The sequence below is a fragment of the Cardiocondyla obscurior genome, linkage group LG11 (assembly GCF_019399895.1).
Source record: "Cardiocondyla obscurior isolate alpha-2009 linkage group LG11, Cobs3.1, whole genome shotgun sequence".
NCBI classification, from domain to species: Eukaryota; Metazoa; Arthropoda; class Insecta; order Hymenoptera; family Formicidae; genus Cardiocondyla; species Cardiocondyla obscurior.
The window spans coordinates 3,726,544-3,753,791 of NC_091874.1; the positions used below are offsets into that span (position 1 = coordinate 3,726,544).

At 42.9% G+C, this 27,248-nt stretch overlaps 1 protein-coding gene across 4 annotated transcripts in view; it reads right to left on the bottom strand.

Moving 5' to 3' along the window:
- Cut (homeobox protein, cut) overlaps nucleotides 1-27,248 on the bottom strand; it is a 131,870-nt gene that overhangs the window by 14,566 nt on the left and 90,056 nt on the right. For all 4 annotated transcript variants that reach the window (XM_070663477.1, XM_070663479.1, XM_070663478.1 and 1 more), the window contains 2 exons: nucleotides 4,218-4,536; nucleotides 1,005-2,258 (listed from right to left, as the gene is read on the bottom strand). In XM_070663477.1, coding sequence (XP_070519578.1) covers nucleotides 1,005-2,258; nucleotides 4,218-4,536 — 1,573 coding nt within the window. The remainder of the gene's footprint in view (nucleotides 1-1,004; nucleotides 2,259-4,217; nucleotides 4,537-27,248) is intronic.

Below are 27,248 nucleotides of genomic sequence, written 5' to 3' on the forward strand. Positions count from 1 at the left end.
ACATTGAGCACAATGTGGCTTTAATAACAACCACGATATAACGACGTATCGGTGTACATCTGTTTCACAATTATACATTACTTATAACAATTAGCTAATTCTATTTATGTATAATTATTGCAACGTTCTGCAAAATCATACATTATTTCGCAACAATCGACTACTATCGATGATTTGCAAAATTTATCGTCTCATCCTTCGCTTAATTATAATGAAAGCACGATGTCACCAACGCATACTTAACTTCCTAATGATACTTTGCGTGTGCACGAAGAGGGATGCGATCTCTTGAGCGTTCCTTTCCCGCGGTGCAGTTAGAGGGAACCGAAGTACCATTGGGCCCGCGTTAGGCAGTCGAAAGGTTAGCTGATAGCTTATGGTTAGTGATTCGGCGAAATGGATTATTGGCAGTGCGAGGCGGAAGATTTTCAAGAGTCAGGTCAATCGATAAGTCCATCGTCGACGACAAAGGCAGAGGTTGATTTATTCGTTTATTTGTTTGTTTGCGCAATTTTTTTTTTTTTCTTTTTTTTTATAGGAGTGGTTGGTCGGTTTTTATTTTAAAAATTAGACGAAATGTAATTCAACGTAATTGCACATTTAAAATAACAAGCGATTCAAACGCGCATTTTCGAATAATCGTGCTAAATTTTATCGTAAATTAATATACGATATATCGTGCTTGTGGAGCGTAGAAGAAAATAAAATACGATATATCGTGCTTGTGGAGCGTATAAGAAAATAAAATTAATCACGATTGCCACAGGTATCTGCTACAATGTGGCGGCATGTGTAATTACGTTGTCTCGTCCGTCTTCATGAACATCGAAACGTCAGACGATCCAGCCTTCGTCGTGTCGGACGTTACGCAGAGGCGCGTCGAAAAATTATACGAAACGATTGAAATAAAAATTAAAATATTATTAGTAAGAAACGGAGAGAAAAAGAAAGAGAATGAGAGAGAAAAAGAAAATGAGCTGGAACTGATGATCATCGGTACTCACCTTTTTTAGGGATCAGGGACTTGAGCAGCAGTACGGCATTCTCGTCGCAAGCCCAACCGTGCATCTTCCGATAACTGTCGCGTCCCTTTTCAGTTAATTTGTCCCAAGGCTTAGGCTTGCTAAGCAACTCGCTGACCGTGCCTTGACTTAGCCCAAGAACGTATTTGGCAAATAGTCTTTGACCGATATTATGTATCGATAACAGTTCACGCACCCGCCTAGCTATATGAAGAGTGTCGAGATTTTGCGAAGCGTATTTGTCCATATTATGACGTAGCATTTCCTGTAGTCTCGCCTCCATAGGATCGCCTTTCGGAATAAGAGATTCGCCCAATCGGCCGGCCATACCGGCGGCACCGAATTCGTCGCCGAATCGGAACGGATACGTTCGGTCGTCAAATCGAAACGGACTCTTCAGCGTGTCGAGAACGCTCAGCCCGCCGATATTATTATTCGCCAAATGATGGCTATTATTATTATTGTGACATGATTCTTGATCGGGCGGACTTTTCGGGGGCGGTGCACTCGGTACGCCGGGTGTCAGACCGCTGCCATTGATGGAAGCCGAAGGAGTGCTAGTTTCCACCAGCGACGTCGGTGGTTGGAAGCTCGGCGGCGACGTCAAGGCGGTTGTGGACGATGGTGTCGGAGGTGCCGGCGTTTCGTGTCCCGATACCGGCGTTGGCGCTTTCTCAGTGACGTCTAGACTGCCCAGAGGCGTTGTACCGATCGGCGTGTTCGATTTTACCGGAGTATTCGAGGTAGATGACGGATCCGCGCCCGGTGATGGAAGATGATTTAAATTACTTTGCGTTGTTGGCGGATGTAAACTCATATGCGGTTGGGCTTGTTGCAATTGTTGTTGCTGCTGAGTTAACTGACTTAATTGAGATGGCTGTGATTGCTGTTGCTGCTGCTGCTGCTGCTGCTGCTGTTGCTGCTGCTGCTGCTGTTGTTGTTGCTGCTGCTGTTGGCTCATGATAGATCTTTCCAATGTCCGCCTCCAATTAGCAACAATTTCTTCACCGAGAAACGAGCCGAAGGTTTCGACGTTCTGGAGAGGTGGTGGAAAGAGAAGGCTCGAAGTCGTCGAAGTGGCCGAAGAAGGCGTTGGGGTGGAACGTGGAGGAAGGGAAGCTGCTGTCGGAGGTGGTGGCGGTGGTTGTTGGGAGGACACATGGGACGTAGGTGGCACACCTCCGACCCCGTGGGGCGAGGCGGTCGAGGCGCGCTGCAGGGGTGATGATAATCCACCTGCAACCACCAAAAACACAAGGGACCCCGTCAGCACGATCTCACGCGTACATGACACTCAACTTAACTTCAGTTCGCGATGTTGTGATCCCGTTCTGATCGCCAGCCCGTCCGCGCTGTCTCTTTCGAAATACGAAATCGATCGGTCACTTCGGCTTTCTTCAGCATCTTCCGGGACGAATGACCGAGACTCTCTTTTTCGACGCTTCGTCGAATTACAATCCACGCTTGAGTGTACAAACGAGGAACGACGTGGACGCCAACGAGAGGAAGACTGTGGAGACGGTTGCCGATTGTCCGGAAAAAAATTGTGGACGTAAGGATACCGTCCATCTCGCGTTAAAGATTAATCGCGATGACGCGCGCGGATTCAAGAAATCGCGCCAAATAAGATAGCCTTTTTTTTTTTTTTTATTACGACGTGTTTGTCGCGAATGTCAGAGTACGGAATGTCAGGATTGGGAAGAAATTTTTCTACGTAATCGTCTGGGAAATATTTTATGACTTTTTTTTTTTTTAAGTGCCACTATAATTAAAAAAAAAAAAAAAAAATATTATGTTACTACGTAATCTCGGCGTACGAAATGTTTGCAATATTTATGTAAAGATTCTTATGTCGGCGCTCTTACTCCATTACGATTGAAGGAAGTAATAACGGGATCAGAAAGATAGGAAACACGAGCGACGACGACGTAGAAGGACGGATTCGGTCGGTTTGATTTAGAAGGGGCGACACGTTGCAGTATCCCTCTGGCTCTCTGCATGTATAGTGTCTCTTTCTCATTCCTTTTCGTCGCGCGCTCTCTCTGTCAGCTTGGATCGATTCATAATAAACTCTGTCCCCGAAACAATGGCTCGGCCCGGGCAAATATTGCGAATATCATCCACAAATTTGCGTGCACGAAGTTTGCGTTTCCCAGTGTACGAATGGAAATGGGAGGGAAGAGCGGTTTAGAGGACCCTTTACGCGGGCAAGAGAGGAGCATTTGGAATATTCGGTAAAAGACAGGGTAGGCCTATAAGAGAGAAAGATAAAGGCTAACGTTTGTTCGGTTGCGTTAGTACCTTCCACGAATGTACGTTAATATTAGCGAGAGAATGGCTCGAAAAAGTGCAGCCTAAGCATCCAAGTCGGGAGAAATGAGATATGTATATGAAAGAGAAGTAGATATGATAGGAAAATTATAAAACAGAAATTAATTGGACAGAGAAGAAGATAGAGAGATAAAGTAAACGGGAAGGTAGTATAAAAGGTAGAGACAGAGAGATAGAGAGAAGAAGAAAAAGAAAAAAGAGAGGGAAAAAGAGAGAGAGAAAAAGAGAGCGATATGAAAAGAGTCAGAGAAAAGTGCGAACACAATTGCAAGCAGGGTTATTTTTTGATATTCTCTTTTCCGATAAGCTCCTTCAGTCATCCCTCGTTTATGCTATAGAAGCGTTCTTGCGTCCGCGTTGCGTGACTCGTGTCCTTTTCATTGTTACTCGATGATAAAAGCCCGTCGACGGAGCCTCGAAGAGAGAGAGTCGGAGACCGAAGATCAGAGCGGTAGCGTAAGAATTAGAAGCGAAATCGCTGAGGTGTGACCGACCTACCGACACCTCGTTACTTCTTTTTTTTTTTTTTTTTTCTCTTTTTCTTTACTGTTTTTTTTTCATTTTAAGATCAAAGAGTACTACACGATATATTTCTCTATATAAATATTACATTACAATATATTTACTCGCTGTATGCTCCCGATTAATTAACGTTATAATCTTAATTTTAAATATATTATTAATTATTTTACTTTTTTTGATAAAACTTGTCGAATGCAAATTATATTACATGCTGGAAATTAACTAACCCGACTTTGCAAATCTATTCTATATTAAATTTTTTTAATATATATATCTTAATGTATTTCGCTAATTTTTGATGTAATGATTTTATTAAGTGAAATATATCGTTAATCCACTTACCGAGTGCGTCGGGTGTGTTGGAGGGTTTCAAATTTTCGGCTTGTTGGAGCGCCTTGAAACGCTCCATAAGAAGATGTTCCAAGCTTTTTCCAGGTTCACCGGTTGGTATTTGCGAAAGATCTACTGATCTTAGTACACTGATTTCGCGTTTTAGGTCATCGTAGTCCCTCTGCCGTTCCAATTTGCTTTCTAGTCTATTAATATGCTGCCTGCGCACTTCGAGTTCCTCCTCAAGCCGCGCCGTAGCTTGCGCACTTGTTTCCTGAAGACGTTGTAGGCTCTGTTGTAACCTGGACACTTCCTCAACCAACTGGTTGATCTGAAAATAGCAATAACGACTTCGTTAAACGTTTGATAAAATCACATTCGTCATAATTGCATATTAGTAATATAAATCGTACAAAATCAGCCTGGCAAGTTAATATACTCTTTAACGCGGTGTTTATGTATGTTTATTAAATGATACCGGCGACAGAATTCCCCGCATTAAGAAAGACATCGCGCGATATAAATCACAGAAATTTTCTACTTCCTGAAATATCGCCGAGTACTTTTGCGTCGCTCATCAGGAAATCGACTCGAAGCGATTAAATGAAGATGGAACGTAACTACATTATCATCGACGCAAATATAGAATCACATTTACGAGTTCCTCTCCCTCCTTCGCGATTCGCCTCGAGCATCGTTTATCTGGGACCGAACCTAGTAAGGAGCTTACCAGAAGCTCTTTATTAATTTTATCGGGAATATATACGGAAATCAATAGCGGACGCTTAAGAGAGGATAACTTTAAATCTTGGCGAGTCTGAATGTAATTACTGTGGATTAAATTACGTATAAAGTTTCAATCGGATCGATCGAATCGTTGAATTGTCATCCAATTATCGTATCGGTAATAATTGAGCACGTGTGTCATCGTCTATCACGTAGCATCGACACTTGAGATTTAATTAGATAATAAATATGATTTCGCGGCTATCTTGTTATCAGTAGGAGATTCGCAAAAAAATTAATTTTCTTTAAAAATTCTGTGCGTTTGTAACTTCCATAAAATAAAATTAATATGCAGTTTTTGACGATAAAAGTACTTAATAAATAGTTTTCAAGGATACTTCTCGATGTCGCGAGAATGAATAACACTGTAAAATACTAATTAGCGGAAAAAATTAAGTATAGCCTGCAGGTTATAAAAGAATCAATGACATTTATATCCACGGTATCGCCCGCAGCGACCGTATACGAAGATACATCCGTTCCTCATTAATGCATCATCGATCCGCACATAATAATTACAGCGCGACCGCGCCGTCTTGTTTTTCCATTTTTATAACGAGGATGAATCCGAGATGTTGAAAGAATCGAGTGGCAGCAACGGTGCGGCAAAAAATTATCGCGACGAATAGAGCGTGCGGCAATCGTTGTGTTGCCACTGTGCCGCAATCAATCGCGATGAATTGCGAGCACTCGAAACCTATCCACGTGTTCTGCAAGGGTTTACGTGAATGCGTGTGCGCGGGGGATGCAGAACGATGGGAAGGGCAGAATGCAAGCGCAGAAAGAGAGAGAAAAAGAGAGAGAGAGAGAGAGAACCGATCAACGAGAGGATGGGTGGGACGATTTTAAAGCCGAGTACGTTGGCGCACACGATGCAACAAGCTACGCGAACGAGATCATACCAATTGTTTTTTCTCACCGAGGTGTTGCCTCTTTTTCCGCGTTCCGCAGGTTAATCGAGAAGCAACGACTCCAATTTTTGCAAAATTCACATCTCCGCCGCGGATGTCGATAACGCGTGTTTTGCATCTCGCGAGCTTCGACCTCCAGTTAAATTTTATTTAAAATCTACAAACGCAGAAATTTCTACCCTTTTTTTTTTATGATTTATGCCGGCAGTAATGAACGTAATAGCGCGTATCGATTGAGCGATTATAATTTAATGAAATTAAGTACATTCCTTTGGCGCCTTGTAACGCCGTGACTCATCGCGGTAGCGTAAAATCGAACAGCCTTGACGCACGCGGTAAACTTGCACGTTTTTACTCGTTAGTTTATTTATCGGGGGCGGCTACCTGTCGATTGTCCTCCGTTTCACCTATAATCGATACGCGCTTACGTCCAGAAGCTCCGTTTCCACTTGTATAGATACGTATGTACATGTGTATAGTAGCGACCGAACATGAGTGCGTAACATGACGATGTCACACATCCGCACACACGTGCATCACACAGGTAAGAACTGACGGGTGTAGATAAGTACGCATTGACGTTCGATATACCATCAGGTAGAAAAGGGGTGGTTGCTACTGGCGGGGGGGATGGAAGCTTATATAGGGATAAGTTTTCGAAGTTGCCGCGATCGTTCGCAATAATGTCTGCCATTAGCGACGATGGGATAGGTTATCGCCACGAGGGAAACCTGAAACGAAGGACAGGTGGAATTAACACCACGTCGATCGACGAACTTACGATAAATACCTGCGGCGGCGACCGGCGGTGCGTGTTTTTTCCCTTTCTTTTTTTTTTTCTTTTCTTTTTACGTGACGGACAATCACCCCTCGGCGTTTGGAGTTGCGGGAGAGCAGATCTATTGACTCTTTCGTGACTTCCGATTTAACGATGCGAGTAAAACGAGAAATCAACAGTGTAAAATGTAGCCATATGTTTCTTTAATTAGCGAAGTGTAGGAATTAATGAAATTTCGGTACGCAAAATCTACTTTGAACTTTCTTTTCACACGCATTCTACGCGAAAAAGAAATTGTTTATGACATGATATTGCGCGGATTATTAATCACTTACATATACAATTATTTAAACGTCCAGTATTGATATTAAAAGTGTGTTAAGTATTTGTAAATGTAACGTGCAATTACAATATATTTTTATAGTATAATGTATGCAACATGTATGACGGTCGATTTTATTAATGTAAGTGGTACTTAATTTTATGAAGTTTTATGTGAAGCAAAAACCATTAATAAATTTTTTAATTTATTTCGGGAATAAGTAATACATATATATATATATATATATTAATTTTATTTCTACGCGAGTAAAATGTAGTATTGGATTATTTTGCAATATCACGTCTTAACGTAAGCTGAAATTATGCAATTTGACATGTTACCATAATATAATAATAGTAATATGGAAAATTGCCAAGTGTCTCTTTAATTCGTTCGCTCAGATATTGAGAATAATTATGTACTGTTTTAATATAATTAGAGATAACCACGTATATATCAATAATAGGTTTCAAGTTAAACTTAATGTTTCCAAAGAGTTCATAAAAACGGTAGACTCTCGATATCGTCATACATCACTTGATCACTTGTCGTATTAAATTTCAACCTTGTCCTAAATTTCACGTCCAATCAAGATGGCAAATAATTTTATCTCTGTTAAGAGATGAAACAGAAAGAAAGAATAATTTCATATCGTGTTATTAAGTACGATTAAATTAAAATTAATGCGTTATACATATGTATATCAAATTAATTAAACAATTAATTTTACTTAAAAGAATAATAATAATATACGTTATTAAAAATAATATTCTGCGGGAGATAAAAAAAAAATTAATTGCCTAGAGCATGTTTTAACAAATAACAGTAATTTTTAAAAGAAATTTAATAATCGTTAATTTATTTTGAGGAAAAGTTGAAGGAGAATAAAGATAATAAAAAAAGTAAGAGTAAAGAATTATCGTTGGAGACGGCCGCGGAGGGTGGCGGATGTTGGCAGGTTTTCTACGTTGAAACAATGTCATTGGTAGAAGGAGGGCCGCTCGTTAACGAGATTCTCGACTGCTGCAGGCACACAAAGTCAGCGTGCGCGCATAAGAGACGTACATGTAGGGGGTAGTGACCAACGAGCAACCCCTGATACGAAGGCGTCCAATCTGGGTAGGGAAGTGGGGGTGAGTTGAAGCAAAAACAATCGGGGCTTGATCGATGGTCGTGAGGTATGGCGACGAAGATGTGAAGGCGAGTCGGAAGACATGATCGGTCGTATGCAAATTAAAGCGAGGACGGTGGGCTCCGAGCTAGCTCATAGGGAAGAACCGGAGGGTGCGAAGTCGAAGGGTACGTGGCGGGTATGCGCAGGGGTTGCCTGTACGCGGTGGTGTCAAGCAAACTTGAAGTAGCCGCACACGTCCGTATTGTTTCTTGACCGTCTCCCACTCCCTTCACCATGATTCCATACGTCCTCTTCCCTTCGCAGCTCCCTTAATCCTACGCGATTTTTGCTATTTGCATTATATAGGCGTCGGAGGCCTTTGTTTGTTGAGCTATTGATCACATTTTCTCCTGCGGTATAATCAATCTTCACGCATACGTCCACGGGCTTTCTCATCCTTACGTGTGTATACGCACGTGTGTATGTGCTCGCGTAACGTATACGTGCGAATGTATGCACGGACGCGGTGACTCGAGTAACGCGGCTCTCCGATATCCACACGCCGTGGCACATTAGAACCCCTTTTCGTATACGGTACGTAAATTCGGTACAGGGACAAGATGGCCGTTTGCTTCGTATTAATTTCGTAGTCTGTCCGCCAATGATGCGTCGGTGCGGGATCGTCATGGCCGTCGAAACTCACGTTCTCGCTTTCCGCGGTTTCACGGTTTTCCTTTTCCCTATCACGTCGTCGCATTATCGTTCCCACGTGGACGACGGAAACGCAAATATAAGTTGTCGTTAGAATACTTAAATATTCTTTTCATCTATATCCATTACCTTGATATACCCGTGATAGAGTTAAACGTCGTCAAAATTAGAGTTTAACAACTTATTTGTTATCCTTACTTTGTGGCCGGCTGTTAGCTAGGCGGAACAAATTTGTCAGTGCTTATTTCCAAGATTAGACACGAGATAATTGTTTGATCTAAAAATACTCTGCAAATGAACAGAAAATAACGCGCTATTTCGGTAACTGAAAATCGAGATTGTAAATGTGGGTATTCTTATTTTTATCGCGCTTAATTGAGTTAAATACAAGTATAATTTTTTTTTTTTTGCAATACACGCCTCCGCGCGAAACAAATATATTCGATATATTATATTAAAAAAAAAAAAAAAAACACGTTAAAAAATATTAAATCTATAAACATTTGCAGAATCTTTGGTGAGCACGCTTTACTAAAAAGCAGCGATTTATAAAATTCGATGAATCTTTCATGTATAAAGAAGTGCTTTGTTATATCGTTTGATCCATCGTGAAAATTTGAATCTCGGTAGATCATGCGAGAGAGTTTAACAGAATCTCATCTTGGGAATCGATATCAGCGCGTCACGATAGGAAGATTCCATTTTTGCATCTCGGGAGGAAAGATCGCCGGTATCAACCCCTTTAGTGGCAAAGCACCCCTTTGGGCCGTGGAGCTTTCTCCCATGGAGGTTCGCTCCTCTTCTCGCCACAGGAGAATGCCAATTAAAAGCCGAGGTCGGAAAGAAAGCCCAATCGATAGGAGGCGGCTTGCCTCCTTCTTTCTCGCTCTATCTCGCCGATTTTCATTCTCCTGCTTATTCTCCTTCCCTTTCACTCCGCCGACGTGGGTAGCTGAAGCAACCGAAGCGAAGGGTTGCCCAAACTGGGAAGTGGGAATTATGGGCAGGATTAATATGCAAGGACTGGATACGTGCGGTGGCAGGAGGTGGAGGAGACGGAGTAGAAGGAGGACGGGCGGTTAGGGGCTGCAGGAGGGTGGCGAAGCAACAAAAGGGGTCGAAGGGGAAGTATAGATGGAGAGAAAGGGGCTTTCCGTTTTCTGTCTTTGTCAGGCCGACATCGAGATAGCTGGGTCGGTCATTCGTCCTTTCTCCGTCTTCGCCCACGTCTCTCTCATTCTATCAGCTCGCATCTCATCCCCACTACACCCTCCTTACAGGATACACGGCTAACGGACACCCCTATCGATTTTACAACTCGATATATGTGAATACCCACTTGTCTAATGACTGATCGGGCTTCGAGCTCAACCCTTTCCCTCCCTCGAGCGTCCTCCCTCGAACCCCTTCGCGTTTCTGACCGAGCTTCTCCGTCAGCCATCCTCCGTTGGTACGATACTACCTCACGGGAACTGGAGAATGAGAAAGGGGGAAGGAGAGAGAAAGAGAAAGGCAGCAGAAGGAAGAGGGTGCGGGAGAGAGTTGAGGCCGAATGTATCTCGCCTCATTACACTGACTACGTGCCTTTGGCCAACATCTCGCGCTGCATCGACGCGCAAACCCTCGCAAAAATCCGACAGAAAGGGCGCCCGCTCCTCCTATCGTGCCGTGTCTGAATTTTTTGCCATAGCCGGAAAAAAAGTAGCGAGATATGGTCAACTGCGATTCGTTATTATTCGTACAATGGCATCTTAAAATGCTAGCAAAATATTAAATTAAAAAAAAAAATCTTAAAATATCTATCTTTTATCATAAAATTACGATAAAATATCTTAAACAAAAAAATAATAAAAATTAATTTTCCGCGGAAAATAATTAAGGAAGATTATTAAAATTTTATTACATTTTTAGCAGCATTTAATTAGTCATTAACAGTAGACATTTGTACATTTTTAATTAAACACAATTACGTAAATGGGGGCAACAATAACTCTTGAAATCGCCCGCGAGAATCAAGACTTCTCGAAGCAGTCCGCCCGTTAAGCAATCGAAGCCAATGTTTACCTTACAGAAGCTATGCACGACGGCGCGGAGTTGCAGAGGGATGAGAAAGCGACTGCTGGGGTAGCAAAGGGAGGCGGATAAGAGGGGTGTCGCCGGTCGTAACATACCTCGGCGCGAAGGGTAGAAGGCAAAATGTATGATATTTTATTTTAGCGTTCTTCTGGGCGCCGCTAGATAAGCCTCCGAGGATTTATGCTTATTACGAGCGAGCACCGGCGAGGGCACTCTTTGCCGAAACCGGTCCTATACATACGGTAGTACGCGATCCTCCTGGTTGCCACTCCCACACCTTCCCTCGTCTCTTACTCTTGCACCCTTGATACATGCGGTTATGCGTAATATACATCAGATTATGAAAGCTAGTAATACCAGGTAGAGACTCGACCATGCGATATTGCCTTTATAATGGAACGACATCTCCTCGTGCGGTTTAGCCACCCTGAGCTGCAGTATTGTTTTAAAAACTTGTATTATTAGAAATGTTGAAAATTCTTGCTTTAAAGCGCTGCCGCGCTGAACTCTTTTTGAATCGTTTTTCTTTTTCTTTTCATCAGTTTATCACAATCGAGACTTGTACCGAAGATCGATAATGGATAAATTTTATTTCGCGCGTAATATTATTGAAAAGCCATTGAGAATTATTACCACTTATTTATTATTTGCGAAGCTTCATTAATTGTGTATAAATGTTCGTTGAAGCGGATAAAAATTAATAAAATAAATCACGTCATTTTCGCTTATCGAAAGTATCGATATTCATTAATGCATCGTGATATGCGCCAATGTAGCATAAAAAGATAATGGAAATTAAATATATAAACCTAACAAGCTTGCATGTTCTCGCGCGGCGTACAGGACGATTAAATCGTTACAGGCATAAATTATTTCCACAGTTGACCTAATAATTCCTCGATGTTTACAAAGGATTTAGCTATCTTCGGCACCTGCGCCGGTACGATCCGCAATCGACCGGACAGCGGCCACGAAGAATTAATATTAACCGCGTTCGTCATTTTTCTCCCTCTTTTTTTCTTTTTTTTTTCTCCCGCAGTCTTCTCCCTTCTCATCTCTCCTTCGCCCTATTCCTCTTTCTCTCCCCGGCTCTTTCTCTGATTTGCATTACGAGGACTACGCGTTTATGAATACGTACGCCCACCCACACTCGACTCGCGGTGGCTCGACAGAAGCCATATATTAGTCGGGGCATTCGCCAGAGAGAAATATTGAAACGAGAGAAACGGGCATGGATTGCCGGACGGCAAGAAGAGAGGCATTGAAGGGAAAGACGTCCGAGCGTATTCGTATCAATGTCCAGTAAAATTTGCAATAATCGCACCCTTCTCTGCTTGCTCGTTTATTCGCCGAAAGAAACGATCTAGGATTCTAAGAAACAACCATGTAATTATTAATTATTCGCGTCATTTAATTGGTAGATTATTTTCTAACGTTATTTTAATTTCGAGAAAAAAAACGCCGAATGTCGTAAATAATTATTATGTTAAAAAAAAAAAAAATAGTAACGAAACTAGCGAAACGATTCAGAAATTAAAAGAGTTTAATATTTTAATAGAAAAATATATATCTTGAAACAAAAGAAAGGTTATATATTATATTAAGTGAAAAGTTAAACGAACTGTTTTATGGTTTGGTGTATTCCGTCTGAAATCACTGGGAGTCCATTGACGGGTATCGAAAGTGTCAACGTCGCCGGCTTACTCGGCGTCTGGGCGCAAACGGAGGAAGCTCGCAGGTTGCAAACAATCATTTCCCTCCCGAGAAAGACAGAGAGGAGATCATAAGCGCGGGCGAATGTTGCGAGGGTCGCGAGTCAGGCATTTATTTCATAATCAGCAGCTTTCGAATCGCCGTCATTGTACGCGGCAGCGCTTATTGACAGAAATGCTCGATAGGAAATGCTCAGCCGCTGGTCCCTGACATTTATGCGGTGGCTCTTCCTCCTCGGTGCGATCTCGCGTGTGTGCGTTCGCACACGCGTGCGTACCTGTGCACGAAAGTACCATCGCTTAACACCACATGCCACGCACGATAGGTCGAATCGCGGAGGGTGACCAGCGACAACTGCCGATCGGGCTGAAGCATACATTATTATCCATCCGGTAGTGACACATATTGAAGGGTGCGAGTGTGTTGCATGTACTCACACACGTTGCTAGCCCTGACTGCATTGTCGCGCTGGCTAATGAGAAAGTTGCGAGTTTCGCCATTCCGGGACGGTGTACTGTCGGGAAATACCGAAACCCACGTTCCGATCGAAGAAGAGACTCGAGGTTCGTCGCGGCAGCGGTGGTTTCGCGAAAAGATAGGGATCGGAGCGATTATCCGTTCGACAATTTTGTGGCGTGACTCGATGAGAACAATGTCGACGTTTTATACAATAATTCGCGGCATGATCTCAATCGGGACGAAAATTTTATAAAGCTGTAATATCATCGTTTATTAATGCGGATTCGTGAATAAAAAAAGCTACGCGATTAATAGGTAAATATTAAAAAAAAAAAAAAAAAGATATATGTACGCGATATCAAGTGCAAGATCGCAATTGGAAATAATAATTTATTCGGCCGCGTCAGCTCGAAGGTGTTCAGCTGGTATGGACAGAGGGGAAGATGCTCCTTCGCGCGGTCTAATTGGTGGGAGCGAAGGGAGAAACTTGGACGTAAAAACACGCTCGCGATATCGAACGTACGTGTCCGCCGGTGTATGGTTCCACGTATGATACGTGTCGTTACTCAACCCCTTCGGTCTTCTCCAACAGAAATCCCCTTCCTCCGATATATTGCGAGAGCCGTTCCATCTCTCCCCTGCCCCCAGTTTACCCCATCGCGAGGCCCGGCAATGCAAATCTCTTTTTCTCCGCGCGCCTCGGTTTTATATGGTGCGCCTCCTCTCTCATTCCGAACGCTTCCTCCCTTATGCGGTCGACCACTCTTTCCGCCTATCGTTCCTTCCTCCCCCGCGCCCTATCATTCCTTCGCCGCTACCATCCTTTCGTACGTGGTTTCTCTCCATCTCTCTCGCACGCGATCTCTCTCTTTCTCTCTTATTCCTTTCCGCATTTCGCTCTCTTTTCCGTTACCGTCTCTCACGGTCGTCCACCCTCTTCGTCTTCCTCATTTCCACTGCGCGCACCCCTGTCCCCCGCCGTTTTCCACTCGGCAACACCACCGACACCGCCACCGTCGCGGCCAATACAATCGCCGCCACGCCACCCTTCCTTCACGGCGTCGGTCGCCGCGTACCGGCTCTCTTTTTGTCATTGTGGCTTATTCGATATATTGTCTACGGCGGTTCGCACGGAGGCGCGGCTGTCCCGGGGGCGTCGGGAGATATTAGAGACAAATGACGGCGGAAGAAAAAAATCGCGTACGTGGGAACCGATCCTTGCGCCGGCACCTAGGCGTTTTTAACGTTCGTTCCGGGGGTTGGACATTTGAATCCCGGTGACACACGACGTACGACTACATCGTCAATCCGATTTGAGCGAGATGTCTGTGCGGTATCGTGAAATACGAGAGCCTGTCGGAATATTAATCGCTTGATCATCTAAGGCAGCTTAGGCAGCGCGTGCACTGATACGATCAATCGTATACGATTTTTATTGCTTTTTTTTTTTTTTTTTTTGTAGTGTCGTCCGTCGTACGCGACGAATTGTATAAGACTCATTATATAAGTGTATGCGCAGCCTAATAGTATTAATAATCATTTAATAATTCCGTTTTAATTGCTCTGATCCATCAAGCCTTAAAAAAGAAGTTTAAGACCTCGAAATCCCTCGGGGACAATTCTAGATTACTAGCGCGCGTTATTGTGGTCAATACTATTGCCCTCTGTTTATTATAAGCTTTCGCGGAAATAGGAATCGCTCAGAATTCATCATATGCTTGACATATTTGTATCTTGCGATAATCCAATAATGCAATATGCAAATGGATAGTTATAAAAACTTCAATCGTCGATAAATGCTCTTATTACGTATCAATCGCTACAGGAATTTTATTTTCTCAGATTCTCTGTTCGATATTTTTGCTACAAATCGGGTTTTTTTTTTCTTTTTTAATTTTATTTCCATTTTTTAATGTGATTTATCGATGAGATTTATCTGATAAAGATTAAGGATCGATTTAAACATTAAATAAGCCGTCTCGTAAGATAGCCGCGTATGTTGTAATATCGACAAAACTTTAGAACAGCCGTATCAATCATCGTGACAATATTATTACCGCCAGTGGTCACCCTTCCTTCGCGACACCGCGACACCGCGCGCCGACTCTTTTTATTATTGTGGCTTATTCCATGCATTGTCCGTGGCGATTCGTACGAAGGTGTGCCTGTCCCAGGGGCACCGAGAGATATTGGAGACAAATGACACTGCAACAAATGCGTGTGCGAGAGACGACCCTACCGACACGGAAACTTTCCCGGTGGTTATTGCTTTTGACTAATGTATCTGTTTTAAGAAATCGGCTGCATCTAATTAGCAGAGATGTAATTACGTTGCACGCGTGTCGTCAATAGTACGTCACATTATTTGTGTTACTCAATATAAATGATAAGCATTTGCATACGTCGTATATTTAAAAATAAAAGTGTGCATACATTTATTAAAAAAAAAAAATATATATATATATAAAAAAAAAATATATATAAAAAGAGAACAATAAAAGCGTGAGAAGACGAACGAGCGAGTTTCTCTGCGAAGGGTGGGCGGTGGGCGCTAAGGGGTGCCGCGTACGTCGAATGTTGAATTTTATCACTGACGCGCGATCTCCCCCAAGACTGTGGGTGCCTCGAGAAGAGACGCGAGGGGGTGTTGTTGCGGATAGGTTGGTTTCGACCGAGTCCGGAGATGGAGGCCGTTCTCGAGTCGCGAGGCAAGGGGGTGCAACGCGAACGGCACAGGCTAATGAACTTCTCATTGATTGGTTAAAATTTCGTTAATACTCTGATGTGTGCTTCCATGTCTCGCGCCGGTTCCTCCATCAACACAAACACTAACGTGCAGACCAGCCCGACACAGCCTGGCAGCAGTTCTCTGCAACCCATTCCTCCTCCTGGTGGAAATTCACCTCTTCCTACTTCCACCGGCGCGGCCCCGGTCGACCACCCTCGTCTCACTCTCAGAAGGGTGAATTTCGAAGGGTGGTTCCACGTTAGTTAGGCCTCTCCGCGGCGGTGTAGCAGCAGGAACAGTACCCACCACCATCACCTTTTATGACTGGTGGAAACTAACGAAATTTCCCTATCGGCGATCAATCCTCCCGCTCGTGCGAACCCTTTTCATTGATCTGCCGGTCGCCTCCGCTGAGGTAGCGCAACCCCTTATCGTAACACCCTTCTGACCGAGCAACAGAATCCCCTCTGAGCTCACCACCGCCGAAACTTCTCTTCGTTACTCCCGGTCTGATGTTGTCGTCTCTTTTTCCGTTCTGCCGTATCCATTCCCTTGCCCTTATACTCATATCCACCCCTGCGTTCACTCGAAATATTACCGTCGTCCGAGTGTGTCCCCCCTCGTGCTCGATGAAGGGTGGAAAAAGACGGATAGAGGAAAGGGTGACTGCGAAAGAGAAAGGCGGAGGGAAGGAGAGGAGAAAAAGAGTCGGCTTCGATGCCAATGACGAATCTCTAATTTTAATATCGCTCCAGTTCGCTTTGAAGTGCCCTCGTTAAGCTGGACACACACAAGGAGGATCGACCGTACTGTCGGCTGCCCACACGCGTAGATTTTTTTTTATCCCGGCGGGACGTCAACCCAAGCTCGCTCGCACGTTTTGCGGACACGGCTTAACCTCGAGAATCACGTGTCAAAGAAAGTTCGCTTATAGTCATTACAGTCTAGCACGATTGCAATCGCATGTAATTTTTTCTCATTTAATATCTAATTTCCGATTATTTATTTAGCTACAAATTAAATAATAAAAAAAAAAATTTTTTTTTAATTAAAGTTATCGAGATTATTAATAGTTAAAACATTTTAGATGCATTAACACTTGTTAGATTATTTTAGTAAGCGTTATATTCGATATTGAGTTACCGAAAATTTTGTAAAGTTTCATATTTAAGAATCGAGAAAAAAAAAATTAAATTGCCAATGTTAGTCGGATAATAGAAATTAATAATTTTAGTAATTAACAATGCGCGTGTTTTTGTTCTTGTTACTTTGGCAATAAATCCATCCCAACGCGATATCCTCTTTATCCACATTGCAGGAGTTTGCAGCTTTAAAAGCGGAAAGTTCTTTCAGACCGATGTTACCTATTCGTGGTTCGGAGAGTGCCGATAATCGCTAAATTAACTTTGAATACCTGACGCCGCGTAACCTTTCATCCGCCTGCGTAGACACGTTTTAACAACAAACTGATACCACGAGGAGGAGCGATATTCAATGCTCTTTCAGTAACGAGGATCGTGTATCAGCAAATCGCCGCTCCGAGTCTTCTCCCCCGAGCTTCTCATAATTGCATATCGTACATTTCGAAATGTAGATAGATGTGTGCACGACTGACCACGTATATTCATACGCGAATGGCTTTTTTATTACTATCGTTTATTTTACCGCCGATTCTATTATATAAATCAATCGTTTGAATAATCGCCAATAACAATGCGCTCTTTTTAAATATTTAATAAAAATACGTATATAATACAAATATAATCCGTCGATAAATTAAGAATGCAAATTTTTATACGCAAGATTTCTTTTTCTTCTATATCTCGGTCGCTTAGCGTCTACCCGCGTTTTCCTTCCGGAGCTTATTTTCGGGTCAAGGTTAGCGTGTCGAGAATCTCAGTCTTGAAATTCATTAAGTCCTTAAAACCTTGGAAGAATTTAATGGGTCACGGTGTTTTCTGATAAGAGCACGGCCGAGCTCCGAGGGGGAAGACACTGCAGCAGAAAGGAGAAAAGCGAAAAATAACAAGGAAAACGGAAGATGAAAAGCGCAGAGACGCGTAATCCTTAACCTGGGACAACACTGAACTGCGGAGAAAACGAGGGGAAGAGATGCAGAGAACGCGAGAAGGAGAGAGAGAGAGAGAGAGAGAGAAAAGGACGAGGCTGCAGAAGGTGCAGAAGGGATGCGGGAAACGAGCGAGGTGGAAGTGCGGCAGGACGAGGCTATATGTATAGTAAGAAGGAACGCGGCGAAGGGTCGAAAGAAGTTTCTGACCTGCTTACAGTATATGCGAACCCAGGAGTTCCCGCTACTTCACAAGAGTTTCCGAAGTGGCAAAGCAGACACCACCTACCCTCTCGCTCACCCAGTCCTTCCTATTTCGCCCTCTTGTCCAACCTCCTATCCTCCTTTCAAGCGCCGTTGCATCCCCGCTCTCTAGTACATTCACGTTGCCACCGCTGCTGGCTGCTACCGCTGTTGCACGTTGGGGTGTTGCACGTTGTTTACCCCTTTCGCGGGGAGCGCGGGATTTACTTTCGTTTGACGGTGAAAGTGAACCGAGCCACGTCCCGTGGAGAGCTACCACGTCGTTTAACTGGGACGCCGAACCATAACTTCAATGCGTATGCATACACGCGTATACTGCACGAGTGTATGTGCACGTGCTCGAATTGCAGAGCAGTTTACATCTTTGAAGGTACGACGAATCGTAATTCGTGACGCACGCTTTATCACGTTTCGCGAATATTAAATTACATTGTATTTTTCTTATTAAAAAATTAAGATGCACGCGCATTATATAACTTTTTATATTTTATATTAAATTGTTTTACTGCGTTTGCATAAAAAATTCGGCAGCCTCACAATGGTTAAATGTAAATCGTACAGCACAATCGTTTAGCTCCATTTTATGTATTTCATTATTTATAAACGTCGTATCGATTTGTTAGTATTTTAAGACCGAACGTTTTTTCAACGCGGAAAAAAAAATTTTAGAGTCGATTGATAATAAAAGAGTCGCGAACGAGGCATATCCGCGACATCGTCGATCACTGCCTTGATCTAAGATTATTATCGCAATTAATTTCTACCGGGCTTGCGTACCGAAGAAGGTAACGCGCGCTTCGAACTGGAGCGGATTGGCCGTGTTGAGCGATGATTAATTAGAGACGGTAGACGCGGGACACGCGACTTTTAGCCGGTTTTGCATCGATCAACCTACCCGGTTTCTATCGACAAGCTATTGTTTTCTTCTTCTTCTTCGTGCTTTGCTTAATACCTTCAAGATTTTCCATTATCTCCTGACAATTCTCGATTTATTTATTTAATCATATGCAACGCGTGTAAAAGCTTGATGCATTTCTTGCCATGAGTTTGTAAAATATTATTTTAAATTCGTATTTTTTATTGAAATGTGTATCAAGAAAAAAGAGTAACGTTATTTTTTTTTTTTTTAATAATTATTTCGATATCATTGTGCGTGATAATTTAATTGTTCCGCGGAGATATGCATAGATTGATTAGAGGTATTCTCGTTTTCGTGGCCGCAAGAATATCGAGGCTAGGACCTAGGAAGTCAATCGAGGGCGATTAAATCGGCCGTCGCGCGAAAGCCCTTCTCCATCGGAACCGATCGCAGTGGCGACGTTTCTGATCACTCAGTGAATGAGAGCCAAGCAAGTCAGAAGCCCGCATCGGAGCTTTCGCTTGTACCTAGGCTACACGCGGCGGGAAGAGGAGGAGGCAGATGAGGATGAGAATGTGGGAGGCAGGGAGGCCGAAGTGGTGGTGGCGGTCGCGCTACCATGGTAGAGGTGGAAGGAAGAAGGTGGGGTGGGTGAGAGAATGAGAACGAGATGGAACGAGAGACAAGACCGGGTGTGAGAGAAAGGAAACGAGAGAGGATGCGGTATAGGAGGTACTAGGCGCCTGTAGTCTCATCTCGCTCGGTATCTTACGCCGATACCTAGCTCTGGCTCCGTTCTAACCCTTTGCCGGGCGATTCATCCATCCCCTTCTCTCTTTATTTGAGTATAATTATTGATTATTGGACGACGGAAGGCCGGCTACTCTAGGACGTAGAGGAGGTAGGGTTGGTGTAGGTACCAACGTTCGAGAGGGTTGGCTGGAGGTTGAAGAACGGTAGGAGGGTGATTAAGCTATATGCCTGGCATATCCCACCCCTTGGTATCACCCTTTCCTCCCCCTCCCCCTTTCTGCCGCGCGTCCTCCTGCTACGTTCGCCTTTCACTCACCCCTTCTTGCCCGCCATCCGTTCTTCCGATACCACGAGACTGCTGTCTCTCTCGGTCTTTCTGTACTGACAATTAGACTGATAGGTATATCTTAGTCTGCTATCGATTTGATTCCACCCTATCGTGTAGGGTGCACCCGCGCCCGCACACCCGGGCAAAATTTACATCGTGTATGCTACAACGACGTCGATCGCGATGCCGTCCTACAGCAGCCACCCTCTCCCGCTTCTCAACCCGCCACCCACCTCCTGCCACCCTTCTCTCGCACTCGTCCGTGTCCACCACCCCTCCGCCTTTGAATCCCCCTTCGAAGCAGCCTTCGATTATAACCAAAGCCCCCGCGTTCTACGTTCGTATAGCGCCAATACATCCGCCTTCCAAGGGGTTGATTAGTGCATTACCACTCGAACTCGTTCTACTGCCGCCCCTTCGGAAGCGCCGCCACCCCATCCCGACTGACAAGAGAACCCCGCATTTCGATGCGGCCGATACTATACTGCTTCGTATTCAATTCGCGGCTTTTCTTTCTCAATCGTTCTCCGTCTTCAAATCTCGAGATATACTCGCGATATAAAGCTGCCAATGTCCATGCGGGCTCACTTATTCGCGTGCCAATTGTACAATCAATTATAAGTTGTAAATACTTGCCCGTATGGCTCGCATAAAATATTCGTTGTTCGCGCTTACACGTGGACTCACCTGTAACAGAAAACGTAAAACATCGTTAATCATCGTGATAAGAAAAATTAATTATTTCTAAACATTCAATGTTAAAATAAATTTAAATTTAAAATTTTAAAGTATTGATATGCAATATTATACATACATTATATAATTGAATAATTTTTATATAAAGAAATTTTTTTTTTTTATATATCGAAATTAATAATAATGTATCAGAGTATTAACATGTTTCCTAATGACATAGGTAAAGTTAAAAAATATATATAAGAACAAGCATTAATGATCCACCGACTATTCGATTATTAAAATTCACTCGAAAACGTGTATTGACTCTTGGCCGCGCATAAGCATTTTATTAATTGTTGAATAATTAACAAAGTTAATCGACAGCTTGATGTGTGTCGACGAGTTTCAGCCTACAAAATCACCCTACGCCTCCCACCGTCATAGAGGCATCACCTTCATATCATTATATGACGCCTCCCCTATCACGTGGACATCACCTTTATATCATTATATAACGCCACTAATGAAATTTTCATAGGGTCGAAATATCGATGCGTCGACCCGAATGAGTTGTATCGGTCTATCAATCATCCATTCGAATGCGTCATATACGATACAGGTTGTATCAGAAGTCGCACTTTTTCTCGAGCGCGAATACTTGAAATGATTTTCCAGACGATTTTATTTCTTCTCGTAAATTATTTCTATTAAATCATCAATTTTTAACGTTAGGTCTTGGCAATCTAAATCTTAAATTAATATCTATTAATATAAAATTTGTTCAAAATTAATTAAAATGTATTGTATTAATATATGTACATACTTTCGAGTCTTTTTAACTACATTCTTAATATACTCACTTAACTTGGTTTATTTTTTATATTTTAGTTAAAGATAAATTATTCTTATGTCAATCAAAAGATCCACTACTTGCTTGTGATAAAAATTGAACACCCTGTACGCAGTATATACGTATCATTCGCCACCCCCTGCGACGCCCACCTCAATCCGATCATGCACGCGCATTATAGAATATAATTGACATCCATCCGCCCTATAAACGAGTGTGTCCAGTCACTGTCAGTCGTCGAAGTCGATGGTGTTGATTTTTTCGGGCCGTCGAACCGTACGTCGCCCGTCTGTTTGCCTTGCAAAAATAAAAGGAACGTAAAAAGGTAGCTGTAGACGCTGAAGAAGATTGCACGATAATGAAAACGCGATGTAAATGTCGGTTGTAAGAGCTACGTCAATAGTTTGAAAAATATTTGCAACATTACATAAGATATCTTAACCAAATATATGCTTGCCACGGTTTCGTTAATCCATTTTGCTTGCTCACTTTGTATTAAAAAAAATGCATTGAATAATACAATTAAAATAATTTAAATAAAAAAAATAAAAAAAGATAAAATTAAAAAGTTGTGAATTTAGATTGTAGGATATCATGAAATTTCATTAACAGCAACAATCTTTTTCGGGCCGATTAATTATAATTATCGATGTTTTTCTTAATCGCGCAACATAATCAAATAATCGATCATGCATACTGGAAATCGAGCGTTTCCCGCAGATACAATCTCGCGATCTGCACCGAGACGTTAATCTCGCCGACAGGAGAGTTTTATCGCCCGCAACCCCCGAGTGACACGGGGTTCGTCGTAAAAATCTCAGATGCCCCCTGGGCAGGTAAACGCGTCAGGGCGAAGCAGTAAACGTTAATCCTGTGTGTGCGTGTACACGACACACGTACACAAGAATGTAACTATGCAGGCACATGCACAGACAACCTCGGTTATTACTCCGTAAATGATAGTCGCCTGGCGAACAACGGTAGGGGAATGTACCTTAGGCGAGCATCGGTTAATGGGCTTCGACTCGTGTGAGTGAGCCTCCTGTTACACCAACACGTCGTTGACAGGCTTGTAAACCCATAAAGAAATTTGATAATAAATAGAGAACCCTAGTGTCGCCTGCTCGAGCGCGTTTTTATCAGCCAGCTACGCGCGAACTGGAAAAATTATCTTCACGGGTGGGCGCGAGTGTGCGTGTAGTTGCTTGAATTTATAATGTTCAAGGTTATAAAAGAAATAAAAAAAAAGAAAAAAATAAAGAGGGAATGAAAAAACCGCGTCTGGCTGATTCCGCATTGCGTGTATCTGTGCGTATGATATCTTCGCTCACATATCTGTGTGTGATGCTTTAGAGAGAGAGAGAGATAAATAGACGATAGGTAGAAGAATAAAATGAGAAGCGTGCGATATATGTGGCACATATTTGACGAGAAAACTAAACAAAATCACATCCACGTGGCCAGGAATACGATTTTATGATCGCGAGCTGATTTCATGGGAGGATGAAAGGCGCGTGCTCTCTTCTCACGCGTGGCTAAAGTAAATAAACCGTTCGTTAAACTCGGTTACACGTGCTGTCGCGTAAATATGACGGCGTTTCGTTCGATGAAGTTCATTGCCTTGTCTATTACTGGACACCACTTGTAATTGTGTAACGCCGATCGCGCTAGATAAAGCATCGAAAAACAGGCAGTAGCAAATACATTACGAAGGGAGTACAAGTTACCCAGCAAGTGCTCCCCGGGGAAGCAAACAGTCGAACGAGATTTCCGATATCGACATTAACGGATTCTGGAAGTATCTTGGAAGGATTAGAGCTGGTCGAACCGCTGTTAATCGATAACGAGCAACGTCTATCGCGACGTTTCCCTCGGTGATAAACCCTTCGAGCAGCTAAGCGAAGCGTTTAAATTACATTCGCGGCGACGTGCACGAAGAAATCACAGAATTTAAGCTGGTGTATCTACAAGCGATCGACAAGATTATAAAGAATTACATCACCTAAAGGAGAAAGAAAATCCCGGGGATAAACGTAAAAAAAGTTTTTTTTTTATAATTAATAAAATTTCAAGTAAATGCCTAATTAATTTCCGTAGTCGGAATGGTAGTATAATAAATCGATTGATTTCTGTGATAGACAAATGAAGACAGGTAAATGAAGACTGCGAGATTAGCAAAAGCTTGGCAGCGTATCGACAAGCGGACAGCTATCGAGTGTACCTCAATAATGAACACTTAACACGCGCCTTGGTACCCGGGCAAAGCGCTTAAAGCGCGTTAACACGATCCACAAGTGATTGATCGCAGCGTAGCGAGCGCGATGGACCTAGAGAAAGGATAGGCTAGCATTCAAGAGAGATAGAAGGAAGATATCATGCCACGGGCACGCGTTAATCGCTTTTCCGGTGTAATACTCTCGTTTATATTAGACAAAAATAAGGACTTTGCCGCAACAAGCGTTGCAGATAATATAATGGTATTATGATAATATATATACACACATACAGATTTTCGCAAATCGTAAATTAACTCTTAATAAAGAAATCGGTGCAGAGTTCAAACGGATGCCCGATCAAAATTACTAATTATTGATTTGACTGAGTATTGAATATATTATGAGGGAAGATCGATGGATGAGATAGCGGTAGTATAACGATGAATAAGATATTCCGATCTTTGAGATAAATTACGTGACTCTCTATTTACGTATCGTTAATCACTGGCGTAAAATATTAACGACAGGAAGAAAATATCAAAGTAGGAAAGCGTCTTAATATTGCAAATGACATGGTATATTAACGTCGGAATCCAGGGCTCCGTTGAGCAATATATATTCTATAAAATGCGGTTGATAGAAAATATCGCGTTCCAGATTCTCGTGGACGAAAGTCGAGCTTGGGTTCGAGCACGTGTACGCGCAGGCTGTTTCTTCACTCGATTCGAGCTCGTTCCGTCAAGTTAGGAAAAGATACATCGGATTATACGGCCCGCACGACCAGTCCGAGAAAACAAAACACCTGACGCTAATACGATTATGCATTCTGGTCTTATAGATTCCAACGTGCCGTCCCCTTGGACGGTGAGGGACGCGCTCGGGCCGTGAAACACCCTGTACACATCGCGCGTATTCCACGTGCGCGTACTATCGATAACGCCCGGATTCTAACGGAACGCTCAATAACGCGCATATCGAATCCATAAGTTATTAAGGCTTCGTGTGCGTTCGCCACTGGCTGGCTACAGCTACACTACCGTCATGCGGGTGGCTTCGAGGATCGGTTACAATAGCAAGCTTACTTCTCCCTCGCTTTCTCCACCGTGTTCTATCTCCGTTTCTCCTTGGTCGCGCGCCGCCTCGTAGCTATCGGTGAAATGGAATTACCTATATCCTGCGGCCCGGCCGGCCATTCGACTTGCGTATTAAAAGAACCCTCACGTGGACCACGACGAGATAGCACGGCGCTATTCATTTCGCTCTGCTCGACGCTCACGGCTCTTTTTTCCACTCCGTTCTTCCTGCTCTTTCCACCCTCTTCACGTGACGAATTTCCATGGAAAAATCTGCGCGACCGTTATAAGCATCATTGTTCCTAACTCGCAATTTTCATTATGCACATCGTACATACGCTCATACAGAAGATAACTTGTATCCGAAAATATATTTTACAACTGTTTAAGCATGTTAAATATTGCAAAAATTTTTTTTATCGTCAATACTCATCGATTATCGGCTTTTCGGGGCAGATGGTATTGCCGAATTAAAATTTTGCTTGTCGATGCATGAATATTGATCATTATTTATGCAATAGTGATTAACTATTGCAGTGTGACGTGAAAGTGAATAATCAAAGGAACACACATGTACTTGCGATTAAATCGAAACAATGGGATTTGTTATATTTGCATGTCCGAAAATATTTTTTCGAAGCCACGTACAAACGCGACAATAATAGAACTGTGTAATTTTTCATTATCCTTTTTCTCTTTCCGCGATTGCAATAATGTACTATCAGCGGTACGTTATCTATTTTCGCGTTTGTAAATACCCGTCTGTTACGTGATAAGTTTGTAAAGAACAAGTTTTATGATAACTGCAAATTAAAAAAAAAAAGAAAAGAAATATATGATTATTACATGCATATATAATAATTAAAATTTTTATTACGTTTTTGTTGATGTAATCAAGTAAAATCAATATTGAAGTGCAGTAATCATGAATTCGCGATTGATAAAAATTGTAGCCATGCTGTAGTTCTATCGATATCTTTCGACTTAGACTCGCGAGACAACGCAATCACTTCCAATTTGAATAGATTAAGGCTCGTGCTATTGGCCAATCGGGAATAGCTTTTTTTAGCTTCTTTCGCTTTTTCTGGGCGAAACATTACTTGCCAGCGGAGATCTACGGAGGCCGATATGCCGTGACGATGCCCACGGGGCTAACTGGTTGAGCCATTAGAATATCTCAGCTTAATCTCGGCCGTCGAATGTTTACCTGAGTTCTATCAACCACTTCTCTCTTCTCGTCGAGCGTCTTACCCCTAGCTACTCTCTTTGACCTCGGACTCTTCAACGAAAGAGCTGCCGAGAACGAAGCGTGAAGAGTCCTCATCGAAGTGAAAACGGTCGCGGAACAAGCCTTTCAATCGCCGTCTTTCGATCGGCCGAGGGTTAAATAAGTGATTCTTACCAATTTTATTAGGCGGTTCTTTTGCCTTTGGTCGGGACTCCCTCGACCAAACCCCGAGGGGTAGTTGGTGGTTAAGGACCGTGGAAGGAAAAACCGACCAAGAATCAAAAGAAGCCGCACCGGGAGAAGCGGAAAAGAATGAGTCAGATAGAGAGCGAACAGAGAGGACGGCGGGGGATTGCTTGGATATTGATATCTACCCCGCTATTAAACTAATGAATTTAATCAGGCCGGATTGAAAATGCGATAGCTCGAGACGACTGCCAGGCCCCTCCCCGACGTTGGATCGTATTCTTTATCTCACTCCGAACGATCATTGGAGATTAGATTTTTAAATTGGGGACGATATAGGTACGATCGTTCGTTTCTTCTCTCTTTCTCTTCATCTTGCTTTTATACACTGACTTATCCCGCGCTACGTCTCCCTCTCTCATCCCACCGGCAACAACCATAGTTAGTACAGTTCTACGGGTGGCGGGTCTCACCGTGGAATTAGCATATCTCGGAAAGTGATCCCCCGGCCCTAATTGAATTATTCTTAAATTCCCATAAAATCGTGCGAAAATTACAGGGAGCGACACCGCGCGATGTAGCGCCGAGTATTCTCCGTTCCACCCTCCGCGGCGTCTCTCTTTCCTTCTCTGGCCGCCCTTCGCCGGAGGGCCGAACGAGCTTCGACGTAATATCGGACACGATTAATTTTCTGGGACGTTACGCCACTTCCGCTTACAGGCTCTACGACGCATTTCGAGCTACCTCAATTTGCGAATTGCCTCTCGTTTCGGTACTTCTGCCACCTTCATTTGCGCGATCTGCATTATTAAGATACAACAGTTTTCTGGTTTACAGTTATTATAAATGATCGCTCGTGTGTGGCGATAAAAAATTTACGAGTGGAAATCAACGACAATTTCAAAACTACAAACGCGATTGTACATTTTACAAGATATTTTT